The following is a 23,225-nucleotide window of genomic DNA, read 5'->3' as shown; positions in this document are numbered from 1 at the left end:
TACAACGTTCATTTGTTTTTTCTTCTTCCTTTTGGTTTCTCTCTTCTCTTCACAATGGCCTCATCCAGCATGTCTCAACCTCCACAATTTCTTTCTGACAAAGGTGACCCAACTCTACCTTGGAAAAGGTGGAAGCCCCTGTTTGTTTCTTATCTATTGGCCATTGGGGGTGAGAAATTCTCTGCCTTAATAAAAACAAGCTGTATTGTTACACAATCTGGGGGTTGAGGGCAGACATGTATATGATAGTTTAGATGAAATTGTTTTGGGGTGTGGAGAGGGTGAACTTGACATGTTTTTGACATGTCTGTTATGATCTTTGAGAAACTTTTGGGTCTAAAATTAACGTAGTCTTAGAGCGTCACAAGTTTTTTGAAGAGTTCAAGGCAAGCAAGAAAAAATTAGTAACTGTGTGGTTACTTTGAAAATGTTGGCTCGCACTTGTAGTTCCAACAGCTTACTGATTCTCTTGTTAGGGACCAAATTGTCAGGTGCACCAAAGATGTGAAGTTTCAACAGAAACTCCTTGCCAAAAATCTGGATCTTGAAGAGACTTTACCTATTGTGGAGAGTATGGAAAACACCAATATGTGGGTGCGTGAAATGAGAGTTGATAAAAGCAATGATATTTCCCTGGAGGACAAAGTGGTTCATGAGGATAAGAAAGATGATGCCAAGGGGGTTGAGTTATAAAAAAAAATCATGGTCAGAAAGATAAAAAAAAATCGCCTGATTCGCACCAGTCTTGTTCCAGGTACAGCAAGCCTGGTTTTACATGTTTTAGGTGTAGGAGTGAAAGCCATTTGCCCAACAGTCCCAATTGTTTGGTGAGATCTGTCACCTGTAATAGGTGTGGTAAAAAGGGACATTACGCTCGCATTTGTCGTGGTGCTAAGAACCAAGCAGTACATTGTGTTGAGGAAAAGAAAAAATGTATGTTGAGTGTCGGAGATGATGGTGTTGTGGATGGAGACAAGTTAGATATGCCTGAGTGTGAGGTTTTTATTGATGGTAAACGGTTTTCTGTTCTGGCTGACTCAGGTTCACCTTATACCATGGTTGGTGATGCCAATTGGGATGTTGTGTTTGGTCACAACAAGGTTGAACTGTCTCCACCGAACATCAACCCGGTAAGCTATGGTGGCGTCAGAATTGATATTTTGGATTATGTGGTCAGAAGAATTCAGTAATTCAGTTCAGAGACGGGGAAACTGTTGGGAAAGTGTACATGGCTAAAAGGGGTGATAATCTTCTTGGAGTGAGACACCAGAGAGACGGGGGATCACTTTAAATCCCTACTCACCTAAAAAAGTTTTGCTCCTGTCTTCTGGTCAATTGTCTGAGGATGTGAGTTCACAGTTTCCTGAAGTTTTCAGTGATGGTCTGGGTTTGCGCAAGAATGTTTTAGCACAAGATTGTTTTTAAGCAGAATACCCAGCCGTTTGTCAGCAAGGTGATGAAGGTACTTCATATTATGATGGATCCTTTAGGTCAAGGTTATTAGCTGGTGGCGTTATAGAGGAGATTGAGTGTGTGGCCATGATTGTTTTAGCATCTAAGGATGGGGACAAAGGGATCCACGTGTGTGGACTTGCGAGGCCTGAACAAGCAAATTTGGGTCGACAGGCGGCCCTTGCCGAACATCTCCGAGACTCTTGCTCTTATTAAGGATGCTAAATGTTTTCGTATTATGGACTTATTTTCCGCTTACTACCAGGTTTTGCTCCATCCAGATTCCATACATTTGACATCATTTGTGACTCCTTTGGGTGCCTTCCAATTCATCTGCATGCCTTTTGGTCTGACATCCGCTGCCGCCTGCTTCCAGAGAGTCATGAATAGAGTCCTGGTAGGGTTATCTAAAGTCCTAATTTTTCAAGATGACATTCTTCTTTATGGGAAGGATCAACATAAACATGACAATCAGTTGTGGGAGGTTCTACAGTGACCATAGGATGTTGGTCTTGTCATTAAGTTAGAAAAATGTAAATTCCAGGTGTCATCTGTGAGTTATTTGGGCCACACAATTTCTGGTGAAGGGATCAGTCCCAAGTTAGATCTTGCTGAGAGCATTGTAAAGGCACCTGTGCCTGTCAACAGTTACCAAGTTCGATCATTCTTGGGTTTGGCTGAATTTTGTTGTAAGTTTGTTCCTAACTATGCTTGTGTAACTTCTCCATTGAGGTTATTGCTCAAGAAGGGTGCCAGATTTTCATGTTCTGATGATTGTACTCTTGCCTTCAATACTATCAAGGATGTCATTGGTTGAATGCCTACTTTGGGTTGAATGCCTACTTTGGGACATTTTGATGCTTGCAAAAAAACTATATTGTCCACTAATGCCAGCATGCTTGATTTGGGGGCGGTTTTCTCACAGTTTGTGAATGGCGAACCAGTATTGTTGCTTTTGTTTCTCGTTCACTCAGGGGTGCAGGGGAGCGATACTCCATGATTGAGCTGGAGGCATTGGCAGTTTTCTGGGCTATTCGTCATTTCAAATTTTATCTTTGGTGTTTACCTGTGGTTGTCAGGACTGATCATCGTCCTTTGTGTAAAATTTTCACTTGCAGGGAGGTCGATAATCTTTCTCAGAGAATCAGACGTTGGATGGAAGGGTTGACTGAGTTTAATTTCACGGTTGAGTATGTGCCTGGCTCAAAGAATGCTGTTGCTGATTGCCTGTCTAGAATGCCTTTGGATCAATCAGGTTTGAAGGTTGAGAATTCCCTCGTGGCGCGGGTGCATGAATCTGTTGTTAATTTGGAAGAGTGGTCTCATGCTTCTTGTTGTGACAAGGATTTGGAGATGGATAAGGAGTATTCTGTGAAGGATTGGTTTTATATCTAAGGTTTTCTACTATGCATCTTCCCTTTTTCTCTGCTGCTCAGCCAGTGTGAATGTGTTGGGTAGAATGTTGGCGTGGATGGTGATGTCATTGGAGTGTGTGGATTGCTGTGAGTTGGAGTGTCAGTTGGATCCTGAGCTGAGCAGCAGAGAGGCAGCTCCTGGTGGGCCTTACTGGAAAACCTACTTAACATCTCAGAACAATAAACGTATTCATCAGTAACCTAACCACGTCTATTGGAACTACATACCTACGATACAACAGTTAGCCAGCGGACAAGGATGTGCCTGAGTCCTTGAAATGTTTTCTCAATGTCAAGGATCAATTGTGTGTTTTTGAAGATAAGTTGTTGAGGGGTAATCGGGTAATACCCCCTAATGATCTTAGGTGCAAGGTCATTAATTTGGCACATGAAGCGCATCTAGGGAGGAACCTGACCAAAGCTAGGTTTTTTGAGTGATATTGGTGGCCGACCATGGATCGGCAGATTGCAGATGTTGTGAAGGACTGTTGGGAGTGTGCCAATAGTGATAAGACCTAAAAGACAGGCACTGCATTTCTATCCCCTGTACAGATTCCCTCTGAGCCTTGGTCAAAGTTGGGATTGGACATTGCTGGTCCTTTTGAATGTTTGCTCGTGATGAGCGTTATGTTTTGCTGTGGGTGGACTACACTTCCAAGTGGGTTGTCACCAACTGTCAACACCAAAGCTGTTATTGAATTTCTTTCTGAGGAGTTTTCAATGGAAGGCATTCCTAAACATCTCATTACTGATAAGGGTGCCCAGTTTGTTTCACGTGAGATGAGTTTGTTCCTAAAAGAGCTGTCCTCCACACATTTCAAGACGGCGTTCTATTCACCTCAAGCCAAAGGTTTGACAGAGAGAATGAATAAATTGGTAAAAAGTTGTGTTCAGATGACTTTGCAGACTAGGTCCTCACTTAAAATGCTGCTCAGAGAAACACGGTAGGCTCACCACAGTCCATCCAACTGTTTGACTTTGGTTTCTCCCTTTTCTATCTTGAGAGGTAGGAAACCTGTTGTATAATTACAATAGTGTTTTTATTCTGTTTGGGCAGGAGTCGCGTGCTACTGCGTGACTTCGTTATTGGGTTTCAAGCATGAAATTAGTCTTAAACCCAATGCTCAACCTGTTATTCACAAAGTTCGCTCCCTTCCATTGAGCGCAAGAGATGAATTGAAGAAGGTTTTGAAAAACTTATGTGATGAGGGAATCATCGCACCCTGTGATTCGTCGGAATGGGTTTCCCCCATAGTTTTAGTGCATAAAAAATCAGGCGAGGTGAGATTATGTGCGGATTTACGCTCCTTAAATAACAATATCATCGTGGACTCTCATCTGTTGCGCAACATTTATGATTTACTGGCTAATTTGGATGGGGCTAAATACTTCTCCCTCTTGGACCTGAGGTCCGCTTATCTTCAAATTCCTTTGTCTCGTAAGTCTCAAGAATTAACAACTTTCATTCCGCCATATGGCGCTTTCAAATACCTAAGACTCCCATTTGGTCTAGCTTCGGCAGCTAGTATCTTTCAAAAACTAATGGATAACTTATTGCAGAATATTCCTGGGGTGCAAGCCTACCAGGATGATATATTGATTTTTGCCAACAACATTTTTCAACATGATCAAACTCTTGATAAGCTTTTGGGAGTGTTAGAGAAAGCTGGTATGACTGTCTGGCATGATAAATGCAAATTTGGGGTTCAAGAATTGGATTATTTGGGCCATTCACTTTCACCCAAGGGCATCAAACCTAAGTTTTCTTTAATAAAAGCCATTAGAGATGCCATACCTCCTAAAGATAGAGATGCCCTTCGCTCATTCCTTGGCTTAGCAGAATATTACGCTAGATTTGTTCATGACTATGCCCAAATTGTTGAGCTGTTGAGAGCGCTCTTGAGGAAAGGGGTGAAGTTCTCCTGGTCGGATGACTTACAGAAAGTTTATGAGCATGTTAAAAAGCTTATTGAGGATTCACCATTTGGATGGTTCGAAGTGTTTTATCACTGTTGACGCCAGTCTCACTGGTTTGGGGGCCGTTTTGGGACATTGGGTGGAAGGCAAAGAACAAACGGTTGCCTTTGGATCCAGAACACTTCTTCCAGCTGAAACTCGGTACAGCACAATAGAAAGAGAGGCCTTGGCTTGCGTTTGGACTATACAGAAATGTAAATCTTATATTTGGGGTCGCGAGTTTGAGGTTTACACCTATCACAAACCTCTTATGCACATGCTTTCTGATAGCGCTTCTTACAGGGCTTCTGCCAGACTTGTTTGTCTTTTATCAAAACTTCATGAGTTTCACTTTGTTATCAAACATATTTCAGGGGGCAAAATTTTCAGAGCGGGCTGTCTTTCTAGAATGTCTTTGAATGATAATTCAGTGGTTGATGATGATATTGAGTGTGTTGTTGCTACAGTTGATGCTAATGCAGAATGTCAGCACATTTCTGAGGCTCAATGGCATTTGGCATACAATGATGATGTCACACTTTCAAAGATCAAGGATTTTATTGTTAACAAATGGCCTGAGCGTAGAACTCTGTCTTCTGATTTGAAGGCTTTTGCAAATGTTTCAAAAGAACTTTCTTTAGTTAACAATATGGTTATGCGCAATGATTTATTTGTTCCTCCTGAATCTTTACGTAATTTAATTATTCGCTCAGCTCATCAAGGTCATCTTGGTGTTGTTAAAACCTGTCAACGTGTTAAGCAATTTTATTGGTGGCCTTCAATGGATGCACATATCAGGAGAATGATTGATAGTTGTACACAATGCCTTCTTTCTGACAAACATTGGAAGACTCTTCCTGTGGGTCCATGGGACAAAGTAGGTTTGGACTTTTTTTGTCCTTATGATGTTTTACCAATTGAGAACAAATATCTGATTGTTTTGGTTGATTACCATACTAAATGGTTGTACTATTCCAACTGACAATGCTGTTAAATTTTTGCAATCTGTTTTTGATGTTGAAGGTTTTCCCAAGACTACAGTTACTGACAATGGGACACATTTTGTGTCCCAAAAGATGTGCTCTTTTCTTAAAACACATGATATTTCACATTACAAGGTTGCATTGTATTCTCCCTCTTCGAATGGATTGGTGGAAAGGAGTAATCGAATAATCAAGGAAGGTATACAAACTGCAATCTCTGCTAGGTTGGATCCTTTATCTTTTGTACATGACAAGGTTTGGGAATATAACACCACACCACACTCCACCACCGGTGTCGCACCATTTACTTTACTTAGGAAAAGGAGTGTGCATTCTCTGCTCAATCCCAGCTGATTGCATGGTGATAGAAATGTGTCTGCTAAGTTAAATTCTTTTCAAGAACGTGTTAATGCTAAGCAATTTTCTATGAAATCACGTTTTGACGCAGGTAAACATTCTTTTGATCAGCCTTTACAAAAAGGGGATTGGATACTCATTAAAAATCCAAAAAGGGTTCCGAAGGGGCAATCGCATTTCTCTTCTCCAACTTTAGTCACACATGTTAGTAGATGTTCTGCTCTTTCTGACAATAATGGCTGGTGAAACAAGGGTTCTTGTCAAGATTTCTCCACGTCAAGCCAATGTTATCAGAGAGCATGCTATTTCAGATTCAGAGCATTGCGACTGGTTTGATTTGGTTCCTTCCATTCAACCTGCTAGTCGAGCTCTGGGGACATCTGAAGGCACACAATGTCTTGCTTCAGGTCAATCTTCTTCTAGTTGTGTTCCGCAAACACCAGCTTCAGATCAATCTTCCTTTAGTTGTTTTTCACAGACACCAGAGCTTCAAATTACACAGTTTTTTGTCTCGGATCAATTATCTGTTCCTTTAGATGTAGTTGCGGGAGAATCTTCCGAAGTGACAACTAGAAGAGCAGCACGTTTAAAACAAATTTCACGCAGATTGCAAGATTTTGTTTTGATGTAGCAATGCACTTTTTATTCTCATTTGTACGGTAATGTTTTAATCCTTGTTTTTGTTTCACTTAATTTGTTGCCCTTCAAAGAGGGGAAGATGTTGTATTATTACAATAGTGTTTTTATTATGTTTGGGCAGGAGTCGTGTCCTACCGCGTGACTTCTCGTTCTATGTTCCATGTTCTTTCTTGCTGCTCTTCAGTCGTGAAGATTCCTTGGAACGTCATTCTGGACATTGGATCTTCACGACTGAACGGCTCTGGTTGTGGGTGTATTACTTCTCAGAAATAAAACCTACGCTACAACCCAGTTCGAGTTTCCGAAGGTTATTAATCAACAAAGCCTCATGTTAAGTTGAGTCCTACGTCGTTGAGATTGAGTGTGAAAAGGGATGAACAGTCTGTATCTAAACCGAGATTTCACCAAGAAAAGTATAAGAGCAGGTTTGATCGAAGGAATTCTGCCCTGTGCAGAGTTTGGAGTGTTGGTGTTGAAGTGTTTATCAAGAATCCTAGGCTTTTGAAAAAGGGTCGTTCCAAGTTTATGGGACTTTTTGTCATCAAGGAAGAATGCTGTTGTGTTGAACTCTGGTGAGGTGTGGAGCATATCCAGGTTGGTTAAGTGGAATGGTTGTTCCAGTGTGTCTGATCGTGATTGTGGTCATGGTACTTTTGGTGTGTCTGAGCGGTCTGGTCCTTGTGATGTTCCTGGTTCTGCTGTGCCTGTTTCTTGCAGTTCCAGGAGGTTGAGTTTCAGACCGACTTGGCATCAAGACTATGAAATGTCCTAGTTTTCTTTGGCTGATTTAGGCCCTTGTTTTCTGTTGCTTTTGCATTTTCACATTGTATCTTTTTTAATGTTTTTCTCCAATTGCTTTTGCATTCCCACATTTTATCTGTGAATATTTTCTTTTGTTCATTTGTGTGGGAGGGAGATGTGCTGTGGGTTTTAGTTGCCACACTTGCTGTGGTCTCTGTACTCGCCTCGTCTTTAGTTATATACCTATTTAGTTATGTTCTTTCCTTGCCTTCTACTCTTGTTGCTGGGCAGCGTCTCTGCATTCCATGTGTCATCCATGACAACACAATGCCCTGCCTTCCCCAGGCTCACCTTTGGCAGTTGGATGGTAGCTGCTGCCTGGGCTGGTTGTCTGTACATATACTATAGCCTTATAGCCCGCCGTAGAGGGCTATACCAGCTATTAAAGGCCCTCTCCAGCGTTAAAGGCCCCGAGCCGAAGGCGAGGGCCTTTAACAAGGGAGAGGGACTTTAATAGCGGTATTGCCCATCTACGAAGGGCTATAAAGCTATTAGAACATTCTGTCACTAGAGGACAGAATGTTCCAACAAAAAAAACAAAGCCTTTTGGGAGCGTGAGGGGATTGGAATCCCCTCAGGTTCCCTGAAGTCTTTGTTCACAGCCAGAGCTGTGAACATAGAAACATTGGAATGTTGGAGCTCCAGGCTTATACCAGCCATTATAAGCCCAGAGCACTCCATTGTTTTCAATGGAGCTCCCAACATTCCAATGTTCTAATCTTGAATAAATCAACTTAAAGACCTGCTGATCGTTTTATGTCCTTTTTAATAGGATCATACCAAGTTGAGGATTCATTTTATTATAAATTAGTGGAGGTGAGGGTGCGAACAGGAATCGGGAGGTGAAGCACACTTCTGAATTATAATTTGGTGAAAGCTCCCACTTGCTACTTGAAAGTGATCTTTGACAGAAGGTTTATGATTTAATTTCTTGACATCGACTTTTTTCTAGACGAACAGAGATAATGATCTGTTGTGTGCTTATGCTTTGTGGCGAATAACTGCTCCAGGCACTGGATGGTGCTAGGGGTGGAGACGGCCATAGAATATGTAAAAAGACTAACAGAAGAAATAGCCGACCTGAAGAAAGAAATACTAGAAGACTGTGCACTCGCAAATGCAAAAGAAGCCCTAGAAAGGGCAGAAAAAATGCTTGCTGAATTCAACACAGTGACCTTGAATAGAAAATTGGACAAGCTTGCTAAAGATATTCGCAACTACGATAAGAAATACACATACCCATACGTAGCAGACGAATACTACCAACAAGACCAGCAAGGCTTCTTCACCAACAGAGGCAGGCAGGGCCCTAGACGTTTTACCACCTTCTCTGACTCATCAGTGGGTAGTGGCACTGAATCTGAACAAGAAGGACCATCAACCAGCAGACAGCTCCTTTAAGCCCCACAACCGCAACATTTTTTAGATCAAGGCTACCGCCAACCCAACCTAGTTGGGCGTGCTGAACAAGGTTGGGCTCCACGAAGACAATGGAACAAAGGAAGAGGGGCACCAAGTGTGAACACGCGAGTGAGGTTCTATCAGCCGGATGGAACATGGAACATAGAACGAGAAGTCACGCGGTAGGACACGACTCCTGCCCAAACATAATAAAAACACTATTGTAATAATACAACATCTTCCCCTCTTTGAAGGGCAACAAATTAAGTGAAACAAAAACAAGGATTAAAACATTACCGTACAAATGAGAATAAAAAGTGCATTGCTACATCAAAACAAAATCTTGCAATCTGCGTGAAATTTGTTTTAAACGTGCTGCTCTTCTAGTTGTCACTTCGGAAGATTCTCCCGCAACTACATCTAAAGGAACAGATAATTGATCCGATGGGTACAGAGAGATTTCCACACGCAAACAGACCTACAGATAGTAGCAAAAGAAACCACAACCACGGAGGGAGTCAGCATCACTGTGAAAACGGGAGAAGTTGATGTGACCCAATCATCCAAAATGACACCTACCCATACCACCTTACTATCCCTGGATCGCAACACCTCACCATCTATCACTGAGGAAGCCACCATGGTTATGACAGAAGAGATCGCCCAGCTAACTAACAGGTGAAGCTGATGTGACCCCATCAGCCAACGTGGCACTCATCCAGACCACCTTGGAACATGAGTTACCTGTCAGTGATCACAACACCTCACCTATATTGGATCCTATCATCAATCTATCTGATCATGAAATAACCACAGTTGAAAGAAACATTCTGAGCAAAGGACTTTCATACGTCCCCACAAGCAGACCGGACTCATTCACTACCAAATTGGAATTGCAAAAAGTATTTCGGAAAATAAGACTCAAATACCACTATGGCAGAACTGAATATACGCCAAGGATGACAGCTACACCATTCAAACCTGCCTCTACATTCACGGCCGGATCCTACTGCATGAGCCAGCGCTCTCTAGCATTTGAGCAGATAGTGATGCAAGAGGTCATGATGGGTCTGGATGAAAGACAATACATTAAATACAATATCTCAAAGGAGGAGAACATGGCACTCAAAGACCTAAGCAAGAACAGTTCCATTGTAAAGGCAGCAGACAAGGGCGGGGTGGTAGTGCTGCAAAATACGAGCGACTACATCTCTGAAATTCGCAATCAGTTAGGTGTCAGGGACAGTTACCAACCGACACCCAGGGACCCCACGTCTAACATCAAGACCCTCATTGAAATACTAGCAGAGGATGGGATTCGCAAAGGCTTTCTAAGTCCACCGGCATAAGAATTCTTACTCAAGAAAGAGCCCCGCATGCCCACCATCTATAAGCTGCCCAAAGTACATAAGAGCTTGGCTAATCCACCCGGAAGACCGATCATTTCTGGGTGTGGTTCAGTTTTGGAACCTGTGAACCAATTCATAGATCATTTTCTCCAGCCGATGGTGGCGGAAACCAAATCATATGTCCGGGACTCAATGCACATTATCCAGTTATTTGAAAACCAACCATACGATAAAGACACCCAGTACATGGTCACACTGGATGTCGCTTCACTTTATACCTCGATACCCCAGGACAAAGCCATCCGAGTCATTCAAGCACTACTTGAGAAACGCCCAGCGCCACACTGGATACCCACAAACTTCATAATCAACCTCCTCGAGATTGCCATGAAGAAGAACTACTTTGTCTTTCAACAACAATTCTATTTCCAGCGTAAAGGAGTAGCCATGGGTGCTACCTATGCACCTAGCCTGGCGAATTTGTACATGGACGACTACGAAGAGCAGTATTTATATACTGAGGAAAACGAATACATCAACTCAATTTCAATATGAAAAAGATATATTGACGACGTCATCATGATTTGGTCAGGAACAGAATCTGACATTTAAAACATTTTTGAATGGCTGAATAAAAGGTGCAACGACATCCAGTTCACCATCAACTATGATCGGTCGAACATTGCTTTCCTGGATCTCACCTTCCAGGTAGAAGACGGATTATTCTACTGTGATCTATACAGAAAACCCAGAGAAAGAAACATATTGCTAAAATATGACTCGCATCATCCCCGGAACCTCCGAGACAACCTACCCTTCGGCCAATATCTGCGAATGAGGCATAATTGTACCAAAAGGGAGGATTTCTTCAAAGAGAGTGAGACACTCACCAAACGACTTCAAGAATGGGGGTATCCATTGGGCCTACTCAAAAGTGCGAAGAAGAGGGCCTGGTACTGCCCTCGAGAGGAACATCTAATCCTGGAAGAAAAAAAGCAAATGACAAACAAGATGGTATGTGTCACCACCTTCCACTCTAAGAGCAACATGGCAAAGAAGATTGTGAAGAAATACTGGAACCTTGTGGCTTCAGAACTTCAGATGGAAGAGAGCCCGCTCTTTGCATTCAAGAGAGGAGGTAATGTGAAGGACAATGTAGTCAAAGCATTTCTGGAGCCTACTAAACCACCCGACCTCAGACATCACCTTGGTCTGCCACTCGTGGTGGGTCATTTTAAATGCAGCACATGCAAAGCCTGCTCATTGAGTATTGAAGGACCAGCGTTGATCCTTGAGAACAGATCATACAGACTACCCTCACTCACGAACTGTAACACTACTATTGTGATTTACGTGATCTTGTGTCCCTGTGACAATGTGTGGGACAAACCACGCAAAAGGTAAAGATGAGAATTCTACAGCACATGAGCAAAATCCGCTGCAAGGTGCAGGGAGCACCTTTAGTGGACCACTTTATGAACCAAGACCACTGTCCCGAAAGTATCCGCTGGAGAGTACTTGAAAAAATCAACACCAACCCCGTGGTGGTTCCATGATATCTGCACTAAACAGAAAAGAATGCAATCAATCAATCAATTAGTGACACTTATAAAGCGCGCTACATACCCGTAGGGTCTCAAGGCACTGGGGGGGGAGGGGGGGGGGGAGCCGCTACTGCTCGAACAGCCAGGTCTTCAGCTTCTTCCTGAAGGAGAGGTGGTCTTGGGTCAGGCGCAGGTCGGGAGGGAGGGAGTTCCAGGTCTTGGCGGCCAGGTAGGAGAAGGACCTTCCTCCTGTAGTCGCTCTTCGGATGCGGGGGACGGCGGCGAGGGCGTGGTTGGCTGATCGGAGGTGGCATTTGGGAGCGTAGAAGTTGACTCGGCTGTTGAGGTAGCTCGGGCCTTGGTCGTGTAGGGCTTTGTGTGCGTGGGTGAGGAGGCGGAAGGTGATTCTTTTGTTGACGGGGAGCCAGTGAAGGTCTCTCAGATGTCCGGAGATGTGGCTGGTTCGTGGGATGTCGAGGATGAGTCTGGCTGAGGCGTTCTGGATCCGCTGGAGTCTCTTCTGGAGCTTGGCGGTGGTACCGGCGTAGAGGGCGTTGCCGTAGTCCAGTCGGCTGGTGACGAGGGCCTGGGTGACGGTCTTCCTGGTCTCGGTGGGGATCCACCAGAAGATCTTCCGTAGCATGCGTAGGATGTTGAAGCATGCCGAGGAGACGTTGTTGACTTGCCTGGTCATGGAGAGGGAGGAGTCCAGGATGAAGCCCAGGTTGCGTGCATGGTCTGTCGGTTTGGGTGCGGTGCCCAGGGCGGGAGGCCACCAGGAGTCGTCCCAGGCGGAGGGAGAGGAGCCCAGGATGAGGACCTCCGTCTTGTCCGAGTTCAGTTTCAGGCGGCTGGTCGTCATCCACTCGGCTACCTCTTTCATCCCTTCGTGCAGGTTGGCTCTGGCGGCGGCGGGGTCGTTGGTCAGGGAGAGGATCAGCTGGGTGTCGTCGGCGTAGGAGATTATGCTGAGGTTGTGTTTGCGTACGATGGCCGCGAGGGGGCTCATGTAGACGTTGAAGAGGGTGGGGCTCAGAGATGATCCTTGGGGGACGCCGCAGATGACTTCGGTGGCCTCTGACTTGTACGGTGGTAGGCGGACTCTCTGTGTTCTTCCGTCGAGGAAGGAGATGATCCATTCCAGCGCCTTGTCCTGGATTCCGACGTTGCTGAGGCGCCGTACTAGGGTGCGGTGGCAGACCGTGTCGAATGCCGCGGAGAGGTCTAGGAGGATGAGGGCCGCTGTTTCTCCGTTGTCCATCAGGGCTCGGATGTCATCGGTGGCGGCGATGAGGGCGGTCTCGGTGCTGTGGTGCAAATGGATACATATTTTGAACTCTGTTATTTTTGACCGGGTAAGCTCCCACCCCGTACTGCAGCCCTTAGGGATTACTTGCTGTTCCGCCGTGTAAGTTATTCCACCTTTGCCACTCAGGCTCACATGCACCACTTATGCCTGTTTTTGGCCGCTTGATCCGGCACACTGCCTCGACCTTTTCACTAGCCGCGATTATTCACTATTTGTCACTGAGGCTTAGATGCGTTAGTAATGCCTCTCCTCTGCCTTTTAATCCTACGCGCGGTAATGATCACTCACAAGCTATCCACTCGCACTTTTCACTTTCACCCGTGCGATTCCATTTCAACCCACTCACAAGCTATCCACTCTCACTTTTCACCTGTGTGATTCCAATTCAACCCACTGGCCGCTTAAATGCCTTTTTACGGCTGATTTCCCCGATGCGGTGTCATCTCCATAAACAATGGATTTACTCGTGGTCGTTTACTTTAATTACCCTACTCGTACGTTTACGCTCCCACTGGCCCCTATAACCTACGCGTAAACGCCGTATTGGTTGATCTCACCACTAGCGGATTAGAGCCTTCCCTTCTTTAGCATAGTTTCGAAGTTCTTCACCTCGGGGGGGGCATATAGCATCAGGTGTAGTCACCATTGTATCATTGCGATCACCGTAGACGCCGACCGTGAATCAGATCACGCCCTGCTCACCCGTACATCCACGCACTGGTACCGCCACGCTCGGATCATTTTGAAGATCGCCTGCATGATAGCTTCAATCTCACCCTATGCGCTCAAGTAGACAGCACATTTTAAGCGCAACCGGAGCACGGTGCCTAGACATGGGCGTAACTCACTAATCGCACTATTAGGACGTTATTTAGATACACTAAGTGACACATACCCACACGACGTGCGGCCACTGTCTCCACACCGAGTCACCACAGCATGAGCCCACGGTTAGGATTTATGTAGAACAGTGCCAAGTTCCTGAATTCCTGTACCTTTATCAGGCGCCCCAGGGACTGTATCCATTACATGATATCCCATTTCCTCATTTAGATCTGACCGTTTGGTTGCTGTTCAAGCAGAGATCCCTCCTCCTGACTGCAATGTGAGTAACCTCCACCTACTTAATTTTAATTCAAGTGCAGCCTTCTGCGCACTGGGCTATAACCTCTCTGAAACACTTATCCTTGTCCTTTTCAGACTGTCCACCCCCACCCCTTCTGTCTTGATAAAGACCTGACGCGACCACCAATCGGGGCGCATTAGGGTCGAAACGTCGACGCTTACCTATGGTCCAGAAACTCCAGGATCCGTGAATTGAATGCTAGGATGCCTTGGATGTAAACCCCTGTACATAATTGTATATATATATATATTTTTGATTCCACTGTATACTGTTTCATACACCAAGCACTTGTCACTAATTGTCACACAATTCTCACCCTTGTTTGACGGTCATTATTGAATGAATCAATTCATAATGTAATAAGATTGAAGTCTACATACATTCGTATCAAAATCACTCAGTGGTTACATGAAGTTTAATATTAGATTGCTTGAGTATTTATTGCCTCATTGCACATGTGTTTCAGAGAGTTTTTAATGGTTTGTTTTACATTAATTAGCAACGTTAAAGCAATTTGACACACCCAAGAACCACTTTTGTATTTAACCGAAAGCTCCCACTTACTACTTGAAAGTGATATTTGACAGTTAGAAGGTTTATGATTTAATTTCTTGACATCGACTTTTTTCTAGACAAACAGAGGTGATGATCTGTTGTTTGCTTATGCTTCTTTTCCAGACATAACCTGGAGAAATCGCTGTATCAGGATCCATGGGATTCTATGAAAGCTGCAAATGTAGGTTAGTATGTTTAACTTTTTTGTGGCAAGCTGCACTTTTTGTTTATCACTCTATCACTCACCCAGTCCTTAAGGGCAACACTTATTGTTGTGATCACTGACTGTCACATTTGTGTTGATCTCTGTTCTTTTTGTGTTTTGTTTACCCCCCTCCCTATGCTCCGCCCCCTGCGTGGCTACGCGGGGGCGTTTTGTAAGCAGACCCGATGATGAAGCATGTCACACACATTTGTGTGTGAGTGAGGGCAGTTTTTCAAAAGAATCTACATTTTCCACAGCCTTAGTCTTCGTCTGTATTAGGTTTATTTCTCCCCACTCTTCTATGTGTTTACTTTTCATATTACATATTACATGCCTAATGAAAGTCCATAAGCTGGGATGAACTGGTTTCCAGGCTAGGGAGCACACTGCTGGCATCTCGTCAAAATGTCCCCATTGAATTCTGGTAAATGCAGTTCATGGTCATTGCAGTAAATCACAAGTAAATAAATGTTCACAGTTTATTGGTCTATTCAGTTTTGATATTTCTAAGCATTTCTGGACACTCATGCCATTGTGTTTACCCTTCTTCAGTAGGTAGTAGCAGGTCTCTGTTTTTAAGTGGGAGTGTTAGATTGAAATTGTTTGTATTTCATGTGGTCAATACCACTCTGAAGCACACAGGTGCATTCCAATGTTTGTCAGCCTAATCATTCCCGAAGGAGCTTTAACAATGCGGAGGGGGAAGTGGGATGAAGGGGCTCACTGCTGGCATCTCAACAAAAGTTTCCCAATGTGATCTGGTATATGCAGTGCTGGTATTTCTCGGATTTTCTGGACATGTGTGCGCTTGGTGATAGCCCTTCTTCAGCAGGAAGTGGCATGTGTCTTTGGGGATGCTTGAAATGCTACTTGTACTTTATCAGGTCCGTGCGACTCCAAAGCAAGCTTCCCACAAATTATCAGCCTAATTACTCCAGAAGAAGCTTTAAGAGTGCTGGGAGGGGAGAAAGGAGCACCCTGTTGGCATCAGAGGAAAAGGTTTACAGGTGAATCGGTGAGAGGAGGTCTTCGTAGCACGTCTTAGATCACAGCAGTGAATTAGGCATTCATACAGGGCACGTTAACAGAGAAGTATTTCATCGACTTTTTCGGAAAACTAGTGACAACCATGTAGTTCTTTTTGTGGTAGCCCTATCTTTTTGAGGCTGGAACAAAACAAAAGAGATTGCTTCTGAAAAAAGGCTTCAAAACTGATTAGTTCATTCGCACTTACACTGATAGTCCCTGTTGAAATCAGCCCTTCTCTTGTTCTGCAGTTTATTGCTACAGTGAATAACCATAGTGGAATAAGCAGGGCAGCAGGCAGGGAACAGTAATTTCAGGGGGGGTTCTCTAACTCCTTTCATTAATTCAAGGGGTAGAGTACCATTGGAGGTGATGTATTTTATTTTAAGAAGCTGAGAATCTGGAGGAGAAAGATGGGGGGCAGAGGACTTTGGAACTTAACCCCTTTATGTACTTCCTGTAAGCAAATTCTTATATAGAGCATAAGCAAGGCACAATAAACTGTTCATTGGGACCAGTCTAACAAAACATTCTTTAATTCTTTCAGACACAAAAGAATATTGGGTGCTATTAGACCTCTACGACTCGTCAGCATTTAATGTTGTAAGTTCGCCAAGCAATACAGGGTCTATGGTTCCTTAAACTTGCCATCACAGCTGATCAATGTAGTTATACCCCTTCTATTCCTTGTAAAAGCAAGCTGAAGTGTGGTTGAGTAGAACAAGTAAGGGGTTGCAAGAGGAATGGCTGTCTTTACGCTCTGTTGCAGGACAGTCCGTATTGAGTTCATTTCACTGTTGTCCCTACGTCGTACGAGTACCCAGGCACTCGATCTCCTTTCTGTCCCAAAAAGTGAGAGACTATCCAGATGTTAGTTTCATTTACATTGTTCAAGTTAGCATGAGTAGCAGATGGAGGGTGCTGTGCCGGTATCGAAACCGTGCGAATATAAGACACTTGTACAACTGGTCCTTGGATGTATCTGAACAAACAAGGGTAGATAGCAAACATTTGGGTATCTAGTCTCTAAGATAGATCAATTGTGTTTTGCTGTTGCTGAAGAGATCTGTGTGTAGTAGAATGTCACTGGTTAGAAGGGGTGAATTTGAAATAAAATAGGAATGCTTTGATAGCATGGTTTTGTCCTATAAATGTGCCATGTGATTGGTTTATGGCTTTCACAGTGATGCCATGTTGGGAAGTGGTGTAAGGCTATTTCCCCTTCTTTTTTTAGTTTTGGTGCTGGTAGACATTGCAGATTCCTGGACACGACACAGGCTGCACCCGGAGGTGTTAAAGTGCCTCTCCAAGTTCCCAGAGGTGCCAAGCATTCTAGTGATGAACAAGGTAAGAGTGATCAGGAAGCACTGCTTCTCTAGGGAGGTGGGGTGAGCAAAAGGGTGAATGCGGTCCAACCCTGTACAATTTTGAAGCATATACCTTTAGAAACTGTGTCCTACAAAAACTTCTTTTGACCTGAATAATGTCACCCTGTCTCTTCAGAGAATGCCCAACACACGAATACGTGTTGACGGCTTGTCGTTTCTGTCCGTACAGAAAATATATCAAAGATCCTGATTAAAAAAGAAAGGAGAAGCCAAGTGAAAGCATGGATTTATTCATTATTATTTGATTTATTTATTTTTATTATATTATTGTTATTTTGTTTATTTTATCATTCTTTATTGCTTAGTTAGTCAAAGAAATTCAAAATCATACCATTTACAACAAAACCAAGCAGTAAATAGAAAATTAATCTCAGAATGTTCCTAGTATGAATAGAATTACTCATGTTTTCAAATATGTAAGACCAGTACAGTCCCTATCCCAGAAATAGTCGTGATCTACTAAGTGGTTACCATTTTTAAAAAGAATTAATGTGAAGAATAATGTCCTACTGCAGTTTAGAGTGGTCTCTGCTCTCCTGGGCCTGGCCGAGTACAAGGAATACTTTATAGTCTCTCACTCCCACCCCCATTCCCCCTGGCCCGTGGGACAATGGGTTTTGTTATTTATTGATTCTTTCTGACCTGCTTCTATAGCTGAGACTGCTTCAGAGCATAGGGCGGTAGAAGGTTATAGGGAAGATACTGTAGGAGAAGGCAGCTAACGTTACAGGGAGCCAAAAGAGTTTTAAGGGGAAGCTGAACAGATACTTTTTCAGTTTCTAGTCCTGCTCTTTTCTTACTCATAACAGAAGAGTGCTTGAGGGCTTGGGTGCTTGGATAGCAAATCTTTGAGACAGTCATTTTGAAGGCTCTTGGTGAAGAATGTGCATTTCAACATATGAGATTAAGAGTTGCAACATGTCTGTTAGCTTGTAGATATGCTAGACTCTTATTTTGTATGAGTGCAAGATATAGTGAGTCTTTAGTTTCTGGTTTCAGTCACTTAAGGTTGATATGGTGAGGTCTTGGGGAAGTAGATCAAAAATGAATTTGATCGGCTTGTTTTAGGTAAGTTGGAGCTTGAATCTTGAGTAGTTGAAGCCGTTGTACAAAGAATTTTAGTGATCTGGACTGGCTTTAGTGTGGCTTGGAATTTATTAGGGAGGTGTGGAGCAAACCTTCTAGCCAGGTCAATGTACCTAGATGATTTTCTTGTTGAAGATGAGCAAGGCTTTCAGGTTAAAGACATGAATACATGGCGATAAATGGTGCCTATGGAATCAGGCTGTTGGAAAAGTAAAGTTACTTTGTAGGGAGTGCAATGCAGAATGATCTGTTTTACATGTTCCATGTTTTTAAATACCCGCCACTAGTTACTTTGAGGTTAATTTTGGCTCCCACTTTAATATTACTTTTGTATTAATAACTGATTGATACTTTAGGGTTAATCCTATGCTATATTTTTAAACTGTTTTATCGGGTGACTTCATAGCCCAATTTCAATTTTGATTACTCTATCCTTCTTTAAAAATATAACCCTTATCCTAGTTTCAGCTTCCTTGACATTTCTAAGTTTACACATCAGACAACATTACATTGATCATTAGATATGATTCAGCCAGTACGCAAGAAGATGAGTCCTCTCATCATCATCTAGAGGAAAAATGTGTTGTTTTGAGGTATCGCCAAGTTGCTTTACATCAATACTAAAATAAGGTTCAAATGTGCACCTGTAGTTTACACAATAATAATTTGAACTCAGAAAGTCAGCTGTGCATAGGAATAGCATCTCCATTCTGTTATGTCTAGAGCTGAATAATGTAATAAGCAATCAAATGGAAATCAAACTAGAAGCATTCAGCTTTGTGGGTCAAAAGCATAGTAAAAACGTAGGCGATGCAGCCATGTGTTAGAAATATTACTTTGTTAGTCACGGTCTAGACATAACAGAATGGAGATGCTATTCCTATGCACCAACGGAACAGGAGGAGGAATCGCCATCGTCCACAGGAGCACTCTCAGAGTCTCGACAAGCACCGATGACACCCTCAGCGCCGCCGAACACCTGCACTTCCAGATCCACACCGATCTCAACACCACCCTCAGAGGAACCCTCGTCTACAGACCCCCCGGGCCCTGGCCACAGTTCAGTGACTCCATCTCCGACTTCGTCAGTACACACGCCCTCACCTCCACAGACTACATCCTCTTCGGGGACCTGAACTCCCACCTCGAGAACAACAACTCCACCACCTTGATTGACAACCTCACCAACCTTGGACTCTGGCATCTTGTCACAACACCCACCCACTTTGCTGGCCATAGGCTTGACCCCATCTTCTCCACAAGCCCTCACTTCTCCTTCAGCCACACCACTGAACTCCATTGGACCGACCATCGCTGCATCCAATTCACCTTCTGGAAACCCACCACGCACCACCCCACCCAACAGATCCCTTGCCGCTGCTGAAGCAAGGTCACCGCAGACCAGCTAACCACCACTCTCGCCCGGAGCCCACCCGCCGACCCCGACACCACCGCCCGCAACCTCAGACAGTAGATCGATGAGTGCGCCAACACTCTCGCCCCTGATCAAGAAGCCCTCCGACAGACACACCAAGAAAGCCATCTGGTTCACTGATGACCACCAGGCCTCCAAGCAAATCTGCAGAAAACTAGAGAAGAAATGGCACCGTGAACAGACACCAGACACTTACGCAGCGAACAAGTACGCCACCCGCAGACACCATCACCTCATCAGATCCGCCAAAAGAGCCTCCTTCAAAGACCGCCTAGACAACAACGAAGACAACAGCAAAGAGCTCTTCAACATCGTGAAGGAACTCTCCAACCCCAGATGCAACACCAACAACATACCACCTTCGCAAGACTTGTGCGACTCCCTTGCCACCTTCTTCCATCGCAATATCGCAGACATCCACGACAGCTTCAACACCATGACCGCCCCGACAGCCACTGGACCTCCGACCCCACGGCCACCATCCGCACCAATCCGCTGCTCACCTGGACCAACATAAAGGACGACGACACCATCAAAATCATGAACACCATCAGACCCATGCCCACACCAAATCTTCAACAAAGCCAGCACCACCATCGCACCCCATCTCTGCAAAGCCATCAACATCTCCTTCGAGACAGCGACCTTCCAGGAGAGCTGGTAGCACGCTGAGATCAACACCTTACTCAAAAAACCCAAGGCTGATCCTAAGGACCTCAAGAACTTCCGACCCATCTCCCTGCTCCCGTTCACCGGCGATGGTCATCGAGAAGACCGTCAACAGACAACTGACCCGCTACCTCAAGGAGAACAGCATCCTGGACCTATCCCAGTCCGGGTTCAGCAGCAACCACTGCACTGAAACCGCCCTCATCGCCGCCACAGATGACATCAGGCCCCTGCTGGACAGCAGAGAAACCATGGAAATTCCTGACGCAGAGTACAAATTTGAACAGTCCGGTATGCATCCTTGAGATCCAGCCTTGTCAGCCAGTCCCCTTTCCTCAGCACATCCCTTAAAAGGTGAACCCCTTCCATTTTGAAATGATGGTAAATCACCCACTCGTTTAGATCTTTCAAACTTATCACCAGCCTCAAATCTTTGTCCTTCTCTACTAGGAAGGTATTGCTGACAAAACCTGACCCTGTTCCCTCTCAAATTGCCCCTTTAGCCAGCATATTTTCTACCTCCTGTGACACTAGGCTTATGTCAGCCTTCGAGAACACTATTTCCCGAGGTATCTTCACTTGGACCGGGGTGTCTACAAACACGATCTTGTACCTCCATGCCCGTGTCCAGAACCCAAGAGTCTGCAGTCACTAAATTCCAATTCCCATAAAATTGGGCCTGTCTGTCTCCCACCTTTATAGTGGTACCTGAAAGGTCTTTCAAAACCCTTACCTGCAGAGCAAACTCTCTGCTTTCGATCACTTCTGCAGAATCTTTAATGAAATCTCTGCATCTGGGAATGTAAGCTTTGGTGGGTGCCGAAGCTTTACTGTGAGAACCTTGTGCCAAGGAAGGGTCTTGTTGAAGCTTGGCCATGGCCAAGGAACCGACCTCTCATTCTGAGGGCCTTGCTAAAAACCTTACCCAGGAAAACCCTCTTGATGTCCTTTTGGGACTTCTGGATGGAGCTAAACACTCCCACATACTTGGCTATGTCCCTTATGAAATTGTCACCTAAGAGGAGCCCCTGGGAGGCAGGGCTCCCTTCCTTGCTCTCCAACTCAAACCGTTAAGGGTCGATTTTCAGGAGGATGCCCTTCCTCCTCATTTGAGAGCTGTGAGAAAATGCTTCTTTTTGCATTGTTAGCCCCCACATTTTGTCTCGTTTTGATGGGGTTTCAAATGTAATGCACAGGGTCCCTACCAACCAGGTGCCCTGTGCCAGTGCTCCTTCCCTAAAAACAAACTAACAATTGGTACATTTGCCCCCTGTAAGACCCCAGTACCTGGTACCCTGGGTACCTGGGGCCTAAGAGCTGAAGAGGGTCCCTTGGGACCCCTCTCACTTGGCCAAATCCACTGCCCTTGCAGCCTGCGTGCCCCTGTGAGGGAGAAAACTATAAAGTCGACATGGCAACAGTGTCTTGGTGCCATGCTAACTGACACTACCTGGCAGCATAAGTAAGTCACCCCTCTAGCAGCCCTCACAGCCCTAAGGCAGGGTGCATTATACTACAGGATGGGACATATCTGTCTGAGCAGATATGCCCCTACAATATTGGCACCATTTCCCAAGTGTCAGTGAAGCCATAAAGAGTACATGGGCTGGGAACTCAACAATTCGAGTTCCACAGCACCATGATGGCTTTATTAAATGTAGGAGTGTTTGCTACCAAACTACTCCTTTGAATAAATCACACTGCCAGTGTGGGATGTAATGTACCAAGTACCCAGAGAGCACCTCCAGAAATGCCCCCTCAATCCCTACCAACCCTGGTGTGGTGTCTCACCGGCTGTAAGCAGCCACCCACCACCAGACATATTTCTGGACTCCTGGATGGAGAGCCCATGCTCTCTAGGATCAGAAACAATGCACATCCTGGGCAGAGGTGTCCTGCCTACTCCCCCAGGATTTTACAATGCTCTAAGAGGGAAGCTTCAAAGTCTTCCGCCTTTGTAATGCAACCAACCCCAGCCTCTGCTGATAGCAGCAGATGACAGGCCCCTGGTTTACACCCTCCTTTTTGGCGGGTAAACTGGTGGGAAAATTCAGTAAACATATGTGGTGTGGGGGGGGGACCCCTTCAATCAGGGCTAAGTCTATGCCCCCTCCCATAGGATGGTTGCATAATAGTGGGTGTAGCCACCACGGTTAATGTGCCCATGAGCTTTAACAAATTGTTCCCAATTGTCTAATATATATATATTAGTTTTGAATTTTATTTTGAAGATTCGTCAAACTGCGCCAAAGTTCTTGGCAAAACAAAAAACGCTTATCCTATGGAAACTAGGTTCTAACCATAACTACCTTGGCGAACGGCAGTGATTACATATGTATATATATATCACACAATCCACAGCTTCGGCGAAGGCAATCCTGTCTCCACCGCAGCAACGCAGATAAGGACCAGAGATAAGTGCAAGTTTCTTTATTTGTTGCGAACTGCCGCCATAACGTTTCGGGTTCTTCGAGCCTTGATCACATGATATATATATATATAGATATGTGTGTGTGTGTACCATCATAC

The 23,225-nt window shown here is 44.5% G+C and overlaps 1 protein-coding gene across 1 annotated transcript in view; it reads left to right on the top strand.

Annotated features, from left to right (window-relative positions):
* The window catches only part of ERAL1 (Era like 12S mitochondrial rRNA chaperone 1), a 50,981-nt gene that overhangs the window by 15,800 nt on the left and 11,956 nt on the right, over window positions 1–23,225 (top strand). Inside the window, exons 6-7 of the mRNA XM_086955140.1 lie at window positions 15,011–15,072; window positions 17,353–17,465. Coding sequence (XP_086811266.1) covers window positions 15,011–15,072; window positions 17,353–17,465 — 175 coding nt within the window. The remainder of the gene's footprint in view (window positions 1–15,010; window positions 15,073–17,352; window positions 17,466–23,225) is intronic.

The sequence above is a fragment of the Lissotriton vulgaris genome, chromosome 2_1 (assembly GCF_964263255.1).
Source record: "Lissotriton vulgaris chromosome 2_1, aLisVul1.2, whole genome shotgun sequence".
In the NCBI taxonomy this organism is placed as follows: Eukaryota; Metazoa; Chordata; class Amphibia; order Caudata; family Salamandridae; genus Lissotriton; species Lissotriton vulgaris.
This window is presented reverse-complemented; position numbering and strand designations above follow the sequence as displayed.